General features: G+C 29.3%; 1 protein-coding gene across 1 annotated transcript in view; it reads left to right on the top strand.

Annotated features, from left to right (window-relative positions):
* Bche (butyrylcholinesterase) overlaps positions 1-9,073 on the top strand; it is a 52,160-nt gene extending 43,087 nt beyond the window's left edge. The window contains exons 3-4 of the mRNA XM_010611766.1: positions 840-1,006; positions 7,438-9,073. Of these exons, the coding sequence (XP_010610068.1) occupies positions 840-1,006; positions 7,438-7,562 (292 nt within the window). The 3' untranslated portion in view covers positions 7,563-9,073. The remainder of the gene's footprint in view (positions 1-839; positions 1,007-7,437) is intronic.
* Positions 9,074-10,119: the final 1,046 nt, after the last annotated feature.

Genomic DNA, 10,119 nt, shown 5'->3' with positions numbered 1-10,119 from the left:
AAAAAAAAAAAAAAAAAAAATAGAGTCAACTCTCACTTATTAAAACATCACAATTACAGATATTGTAAATATTAGTAAAAAGATGATGTAAAATTTCTGAACAGGTTTGGACCTATGAGATTGTGAAATAAAAGAATTCCAAGCAGAAATGATAATTGAAACAAAGGCAAGGAAGTCAAATGAAGGTGGAAGTACACAGAGGAATCCCTAATTTTGATTGGGCTGTTTAGGAAGAGAAAACTTGAAAATAAATTCATAAAGATGGCTTGTATTATCGCATTTAGTAATTTGAATCCAGGTGAAAATCATTAAATAAGTTTTTGTTAGTGATATCTAAGAAAATATATGATCTTATCAGAGTGGTACAGCAATAATCTGGTCATTATATGAGGAAATGGGTGTCATTCCCAGTCTGAGGCACTATTGATGAGAAGGAATGGGCAGGAATAGATATCAGGCATATTGACTAGAGAGTGTGACTATATTATAAGGAAGTCTGTTATTATAAGGAAGAGTGGGAATAAATTAACACTGTTCTTTTCAGTATGCTTATTTATAGATCATGGGATATTTACTGAAATTAAAAAATATTTATCTCCTTGTATGCTGCACAGAGATGCATGCAATAATTTTGCCCTTCAATTTTAATTCCAACAATTTTGTTTTGATCAACAGGGTGCTTCAAGGTACTAAGTCAATCCAGGTCATTTGACTAACATCATCAAAATCGATGCACATTTTTTTCTGATTGCTAAAATTTCTTTCTAATAGTTTTAGAGAGCAATATCCTTTTATACAACAATGACTTCGAATCAGTGATAATCTATTTCATTATTCAGGCACCCAGATGGTACACAGAGAAATAGCACAGGATGGCCGGTCTTCAAAAGCACTGAACAAAAATACTTGACCTTGAACACAGAATCATCAAGAATATGCACTAAACTACGTGCTCAACAATGCCAATTTTGGACACTATTTTTCCCCAGAGTCTTGGAAATGACAGGTGAGTGTGGTACGTGTACACAGTGTGTGTCACATTTCAATCAATAGATTATGGGAGATAGAAAAGAGAAAAAGATAGACTATTCGAGACATTATCTGAGTTACATTAACAAACGTATCCGTTGATGTTTCAGTTACTTGATTCTAAGGAGTACATTGATTTTATTTCATTTTATTTTTATTCGTACATGTTTGCAATTTACCTTCGTTGTATGGAGTTAGTAAATGTACGTAACACCTATTAATTCTTTTTTAACCCTTTTCCTTTCTCTTCCTCCTCACTCCCTCCATCTTATTATCCCCTCCCTGTTTGAGAAAGATCTATCTCTCCACATCCTATCATCGATACGATACTATTTTAACAATTTTCTTCAAGCAAGTTTAGATGTGTTGTTAGTATAGAAGTACTTTAGCAGCTAAATTTTTAAAAAATGAGATTTGCATTTCATCCAGAAGGAACAAGAAATCTGTATGGAACCCTACTTTTTATTCAGCCAATCTTTGTGGAGTTAATTAATAGATAATTGAGTGAATATATGATATCATACATAAAACTTTGAAATAATTATTCAAAAATAGGTAAAAAGAAACTTATTGATAAGTAGCAAAATTCGTGGTCTGCAGGGAAAGAAGAGCTCTGTAATCTACATATTTAAAAACACAATATAGATATTTCCAAGTACTCTGAGTTGGGAGACATGTAACTAAGAATATACAGATATTTATAAAATACATAGCATACCTAAAATTTAGCTAGATTATATTCAGAGTGTGATTGTTTAAAATTATATGAGAAGATAATGGGAAATTGGTTCAAATTATCACATGACGTTAATATTCAAGTCTAAAATTTCATCAATTTGAGTATTCAAACATATATTGACGTACATCATCTTACTTTGCTAGTCTCTGAGGAAAGTAACATACATATGAACTCAGTGCTCAGCCACTAAGTAGCCAGTTACTCATTTATCATTTACGTGGTTCCTCATATCCATTTTCAACTTTTATTTTTTGAAATGCATGTAATTGACTCAACCATCGGGTTTATTTCTGGCCAGTTCCACCATCTTGGCCATCACAGCATTCTGTGATTTTCAAACTACATATTAGATAATAAAACATAGTGTAGTTTTTAGTTTCTTATTTGCATAATTTGGGTATTACTTTCAGACAAATAGGAGTGTCTTGGAGATGCTTTACATTGTTTAATGGGCCCTTTCTTATAAGAAATTATTCACCAAAGATAATCTGTGCACTCTGTTTGCTTGGGTGCTGCTTCTGGTACACCAGTGCTCTGTGTATTGCCGAGTGTTCTGTGACATAATACATATCTAGAAAGGGGTTCTTGGCAGAGCAACAGTGAAAGTCTTTGTATTTTCTGGGTGTGAAGAACAATGAGCTAACTCATTTGATCTGCCAAAAGGTCCAAGGAGATGCAATTTAACATATCCCAGGCTGCATATTCTTAGTCTATATTTTCAAAAATTTTAAGTAGGAAGGTTCTAATTTGAACTAAAATTAAGAAAGAAAGAGGAAACTGATTATCTTTAATGACTTAGTCATTATAAGTCAAACAGCCATGATTCTAACAAGTTTTTCTATGGCAATTTTGTCACTAAAATGAAATTTGAATACCAGAAATTGTGGAATATTGGTTTAAAAAACACATACCATCAAAACTTACCTGTCAGAAACAGGTTGATCAAGTAAACTGCAAAGTTTTGGGCCAGCTGCTGCTATTTCAGATAATGCTTCACAACTTTCTAATTGAATATTGAGCTCTGTAAAAAAACCATAACTTCTTTTGTTCTGGGACTATGCTGAGGTTAGTTCCGATGTGGACTGTAAACATTATTTTGTATTAGAATGCTATTTCTCTTTGATATTATTCCCTCATCAAAAGGTTATCATAGTAACATATTTTATATATTTTAAAGTAAACACAAGGTAAGATTATTATAAACATGCATTCATTAATAAAATATTGTTAAAATTTAAACAAAACTAGTGTGAATTTACATATTTATATATGATTGGGTGGTTAAATAGATTAAGAACATATTCTGCTGTACCTTATAGTTCTCACATCACAAAGTTTAAGATTTTCATCTTTAAAGTTTTAAAAATTGGTGCTACTCAGGTAATTCAGGGTAAAATTCATAAGATTTTTTTTAAGGTAGCTCTACAAATGAAAGTTTCAAAGAATTACTTCTGACTGTCTTTTAAAAAAATGTTTACTTAAGATAGAACCACAAAAGTTTTATAAGTACTATTTAAGCCATAGTATACTCCATGATCTTTAAATAAATAATAGAAATTTGTTGCTGACCAAAATTGAAGAAAACCAAACATAAATTTAAGAACGTGGTACTCTTTGAATTGGCCACTTTGTAGAGTAATTTACTATTGTTTCACAATTTATTAACAAGAGTGAGAATTAAAGATGAGAAAGTAGAAAGAGGATTTGGAAAAAATGAAATTAATTTTATCTTAATATCTATGGATTTTTCTATCCATAATTACAAAAATAACAAAACAAACAGAAAGCTTTGGGTAACTCGGTCATTAAATCAAATCAATAATTTATATCACTTTAATAGTAGAAGTTTTCACAATGCTCAGCCTGAGTTTAAAGCAATTCCCTCTACCATCTCAGTCTTCACTCAAATTTTAACAGGAAAATTAATAAAATTATGTTGTGGTTATTAATTCATGAATGTATTGGCTTTCACTGCAAAAGTTTTATGTCTAGTTGCCTTAGACTTTGTGGAAATATTCTATGGCTTTGACCAAATAATTTCCCTTGTGAAGTTATATCTTTCATTCAAATAGCTACTTTTGCTTCCTCGTTTGTATCAAGAATATGCTAACTTCTCTTATCTTTATTTTATTTGTACTTTACATTTTATCTATGTTTTATTCCAAACGTATTCTCAAAGTGCTTTTTCTTAATACATTGTGAAAGTATTTAACATTAACATTTCCTCTAAATGTGAATTGTCATTCAAGAATCGATAGAATGAGTTAAATTCTACAAAAAGAAATATATCTCTCAATATTTCTTTAATATTTGAACAGTACTTTTATTTCCTATGTTTCAATGTGATTCTCTTTAGAAAAGGAATAATTGTAACTGCAAGTTTTGTAAATATTGAAGTTTTATATTTTTTTATAAATTGTTTACATTAGTATCTGGCCTTGATTGTTCCTATGCCTGTTTTTTATATTATCAATCTTTATTTTATTCTTACGTTTATATTTGTACTATGTATTTGTCTCTGTTCTTTTAATTTTTTGCATTATTTTACTTTACATGTATTATTAAAATGCCACAAAAGAAGGCAATGGATAAATAGAATTTGTTTCATCCTTAATGGTATAAATGAAAATAAGATACTTTTTTATACATGTAATTATATAATATGAACATTATACGTTTGAATAGGGAGGACTTTAAATACTCTACATAAAAATTAGGAAAAGATAGTTGGTTGACAATTCGTGAAAACTTATTAAACCATAATATATTATGATGATCTTTCTATTATGTTACAATATCCAGACCATACAATATTATCACTGGAAAAAGAGAAAATAATAATAATATTAATAAAAAACTTTCTACAAGTTCAAATTTTTTTCTAAAAAACTAAAAGAAGATGTCAAAGGTTAATCTATTTGGTCTTACTTTCTTTTTCTTTTTTCTTTTCTTCTTTTTTTCCCCCTGTGTGCTGGGAACTGAAGCCAAGACTGCTCACTGAACTACATCCCCAGTTATTGTTTTGTTTTAAAATACAGAGATAAGGTCTTGCCAATCAGCTAAATTGCTGAGGCTGGGCTCCAACTCATTAACTTCCTGCTCCAGATATCATTTTTATCATTTAATAGTACTAAGCAGTATTTTACCTTTAAATTTAGGGTTAACCCTCCACTTTCTTTTTATATATTCCACATATTTTCTTTGTTTCCCTCTGAGCCATTTAAAGCACTATTACTGTACATCTCTCACAAGAAATATTTCCACATATGGAATAATGAGAGACGATGCTATCATTAGTATACTCGTGGAATTTTAGATTCCACTAAGCATGATGAGAAACATCTTATAGTGGGCTATTCTTCCTTGATGACTGAATTCATACCAAATTTAGTCTGAGGCCCTTAGTAATCAGAACTTTTAGTTTAGATTACAACTTAGAAAACCAGGGACTGACAAAATTTGGATTTGTATTAAGAACATAATCTATGAAAATTCACATTTTTTGAGCATTATGACTTTGTTGTAAGATATAATTAGCTTTAATTAATCAAGTATAGAGCACATTGTCTCCTTAAATGGTCTTTCTTTTATCAAATGTTAATTAAACTAAATATTTCTAATGAAATTTAATACTGTTTATAATGTGTCACCCTGTTTTATTGCTACATGGTTTCATTGCTAAGATTAATAATACTGATAATAAAGGAAATAATATCTCTAGACTAGATTTGCAATGAACAAGCTAATATAAGTGGAAAAGAAAGAAACAGGAGGTGGAGAAAAAGAAAGGGAAGCAAAACTCTGCTAAATTTGGTTTTGAGTCTTTCAGAATTCTCAAAACTTTATCATTTATTCATTTCTTCTGGATTTTATTAGAAAATAAATAAATGTCTCACATTTTATTATATCAATCAGTACTTACTACTTTTTAAAGAAAAGAAAGGGTTCAAGTTACAGAACATTTATGCATTAAAACCTTTTTCAAAAGAATAAATTATATAGATACTTGATTATCTATAAAATAAATTTGCATTTGTATGAATCAGAAGACTTGGTACTCTTCCATGAACAGGAAAATAAAACTGACATAAAATACATTCTATAAATACTAAAATGCACGGTCTAAATGCTACATTACAAATAATTTATTTTTTCTATCAAAAATTTTATTATTTTTGAACTTGAGTGTTTTGTGTACCATTTGAAACAGCACTTAATTATCACTTAAAAAGGGCATAAAGATAATCATTTGTTATATTTAACATCTTTATTCCTCAATGTTTTTAAAAAATTGTGCTATTCGCAAAAAATTACAGTCCTTGACCTTTTAATGGCCATTTTTTTACATGAAAATTGGATGTTTAACATAAATTATCAAATATTTGTCCAAAGTGCAAGCATTATAAACATTTCAAGCCTAAATATATCTTGAATTATAAGGAATATTTTAATACTTATAGAAGCATTTTAAACAATTTGATATTCATATACTTTTAAATTGGATCACTACATTATCTTTTTCAAATTAATCTCCTATAGTTATCTCTTAATTTAAAAAAATCTTAACTGAGAAGTATACAACTCAAACTTTTGCTGGCTCCTATTTTCAGGCAGATGCTACACTGCTGAGCTGTTTTCTTGGCTGCCAGCTGCTATTTTCAAAACTCTTGAAAAATAAAATTTTGTTTTTAGTTTAATGAATATAGCTCAGTGCCTTAAATAATTATAAAGTAAAAGAGTTATAAATGTATGACATGCTTATTGATTTAAATAATTTGAATCATTTAATCTCATATCTACTTATATCACAAACTTAGGTATGTGATTTAAATTTGTTATTTTAGGGTTTCTGATGTTTGCAAACTTTAATATACTTTCAAATATGTAAGAGTTCAGGGTTCTTGAAGTACATAGAATGCTTTTTTAGTTCACTGTCGTATGATTTTTCTTGCTAAACATTACTTTCCATCAACATATACATATTTGCACATTACTTGACAGTAGAGAAGATCTGAGTCCTCTTTCTCTTTTACTAAGCAATTATTGAAATGCTTCCAGATATTAGGCAGCTAAAACATTATTTTTAATTAACATGTATTGTAATGAGTGCAGGATACATGGAATTTTAATGTATTAAAATATGTGCATGCAATCATTTTATCAAAATAATACTATGCTTTATAATTACATATATACTAATTATGCACACACACCCAAGTACACACATGTACATACACAAACACAAATGACATACAACACATGAGATTTTTTTATTTTGTTGAAATGAGTCAGGAGTTTGAGGCCAGCATGAATTGTGAGGACAACAAGAATGACTCTAATAATCAACAAGAAAAGAGTCAATTAATGAGAGTAATATCTATATATATTTATGAGAACTAAACAAAATAAATATAATATGCATAAATAAATTTTTTCACTTAATACATTTTAATATTCACTTACAGCTTATACACAATTTATTTGCATTTTCATAAAATGTTTCAAAATTATTGAGCCTTTCAGGTAGAAATCAAAGATGATAAATTTATAAAGAATAAAAATTGCTGTGCAGTATACTTGGAGAAAATGGCACTGGTGAACAAAATTATTTTCAATTAATGTAAACAGATTAAAGTTTGGATTAATGCAACTTATTCTATGCTTTACAGGAAATATCGATGAAGCTGAACGAGAGTGGAAAGCAGGATTCTATCGCTGGAACAATTACATGATGGACTGGAAAAATCAATTTAACGATTACACGAGCAAGAAACAAAGCTGTACTGGCCTCTAATTAATAGATTTGCCCTTTATATAGAATGTTCATTTTCCTGAAGATGAAGGTAAAAATATTAGTTGCTCTCTATGCACCTTCAAAGAAAGCTATTATATAGCTGTAACAAAAAATCCAGAAGGGTAATATTGATTCCACACATTTTTCATTTAGTATTTTATCTGAAATTTCAAAGCCCAAACAACTACAATATGTTTAATTAAATTAACAATATTAAGTTTGACAGTTAATTATATACATACTAAAATGATTTGCTGCTTCTATTTCTTTCCTGAATAATTTTAAATTTTTTCCTAAAATATATGTATTCTGTTTTCAGTCACATATGTATTTTCATTACCATTCATGTAAAGGTATGTTTTAACACTTGAAACATCGGGCCCTATACTCTACAATATTATTTCTTCTAACAAACATCAATTTAACATCAATGTATAATATTAAAATACACACAAGAAAAATAATCCCTTTTTATGTAAAGGCAAAAGACAATGTTAAAATAAGAGGCTCAGTCTCTAGGAAACATCTTATAATAAAAGCTACTGCTGACAGACACAATCAAGGACTTTCTGTGTAAATTGAAAAACAAACTTACTGGTTATCCAAGGTGGGAAAATTAGTTCCTAAGATTATTGTGTATAAGTAGGACTTGTCACATGAAGTAGGATACAGGTGTTTTAAACACATTAGTTTTGTTTTCCTAATTATTGATCTCACAAAGTATTTTTCAAGGGCCTTTAATGCTATGGAAAGTACCTGTGTCATGTATCAGGAGATTCCATATCAAAACAAGACTCAAGTTATTCAGATAAACATATTGGAAGCCTGAAAGAGGCCTTTGACACCATGACTGTAATGTAAAATGGAAAGCTTGACAATTTGTTCACCTTTTGAGTGGTTGTTCCTTGTTAGGAAGAGGGAAGAACTACAAAGCAAAATTGTCCATTTGTGAACAGCACTTATCAAAACTGACTTGGCTTTTATCACAACTATCTTTAAAGTACCATGAACTCTTGGGCTCTCTGAGTGATGATCACTTAAAAGTGTGTCTAGATGTAGAAGTCTAACTCAGGAACCTCAATACCAAGAGAGAAATGTGTGTGAAGTGACAGAAATCAGTGTATAACTTCTTAGAAATTTCCATTTCAACAGGCTCAGAAGTGGGAAAAAAAAAGGTTTGCCAGTTAAAATATTGACAATGTGCAAATATTAAAATCTCAAAACAGCATAAAGACCTCTCCAGAGGGCAAAGTATGAGGAAATAGAATTACGGCATAAATATGAAAAGCCATAGGAGCTATCATTTAATTTTGATAAAATGAGTTAGTACATGTCTCAAAGTTATAAGTAATCGTGTCCAAAGTTCCAACATAATGAGTGCAGTAAATCCAACTACTGTCAGGATATTAGCTCCATCAATTTTTAGCATACTGATGCATATTTGATGGTTTATTATTGAAAATATAAGGGTTAAATTAACAAATCATTTATCTTTAAAATACCATTATAACTAGCTGCAATTTTTCCAAAAATTAGCTGCTGAATATTACAAGCATAAAGAATAAAATTTTTAACAAAAAAATTTCTAGCTAATGTAAAATGAAATTTCATGCATATCTTCACGAAATTTCATCTATGACCATTTTAGCACAATACCCTAATAAAGAACTCTTTGTACATTAACGAAGAAGGTGACTCATGGAGTAGCCAGTTGCACTGTATACATAGTGAATTCAACAAAAATGTTTCCTTTATGAAAAGCTTGTTTTAAAATGAAGATGTTTATTGGGAATAAATTGAAGTTTTGGGGCTAAAGTTATATAAAATAAATATAAACTGGAACTACCATTTCTCAGCTTTCAGACTGTCAAAAAATAAAAGTCACTGGGTTTAGAAGTATGTACAGAAATACATACATGTATACTTAGATATGTTTGTATATGCAGGAGTCTATTACTGTCTAGCCCGGGATGAAACTGAAGAAATTCACTAAGTAGCTCCATGAATAAGAAAAGTACCAATAAACTCAATTAAAGCTGAAAAAAAATTTAAAAAATTAAAAATTAAAAAAAAATTTAGAAAAAGAAAAATCAGAGTAAAAGAAAAGAAATATATCACAGTTATACAATAATCTAATCTAAATATGCATTCTAATTAATGTGAAATCTATAAAATGTATTTTATAAATATGACACAGATTTGTTATACAGTGGCATTTTGGTATATGAACTTAATTCATTCCACAATTCTAGTCATGAACAAATTCAAATTTTCCCATAACATTCAATGTCACCTAGTGCAGAGTTCTTGAATTGAAGTAAAATTACACCAAAAGCTTCTGTTTGCTACCTGAATTGTTCTCCAACAGAAGTGTTTGTGAACTGAGGAACCACTGTAATTATAAAAATACATAATTAACTCCATATATATATTACAAGGTTCAGTTGCGATAAAACACAACAGTCATTTTGGATTATTAATATGTGCTGTTGTAGCTAGGAAAGAAGGTATAGGCCTTTGATCAGTATTTCCCAAACATTGCTACATATTAGAATCA

This window comes from Fukomys damarensis, unplaced genomic scaffold (genome assembly GCF_012274545.1).
Source record: "Fukomys damarensis isolate Sample0158 unplaced genomic scaffold, DMR_v1.0_HiC HiC_scaffold_12, whole genome shotgun sequence".
Lineage (NCBI taxonomy): Eukaryota > Metazoa > Chordata > Mammalia > Rodentia > Bathyergidae > Fukomys > Fukomys damarensis.
Note: the sequence above shows the minus strand (reverse complement) of the source record. Positions and strands in the feature narration are given on the sequence as shown.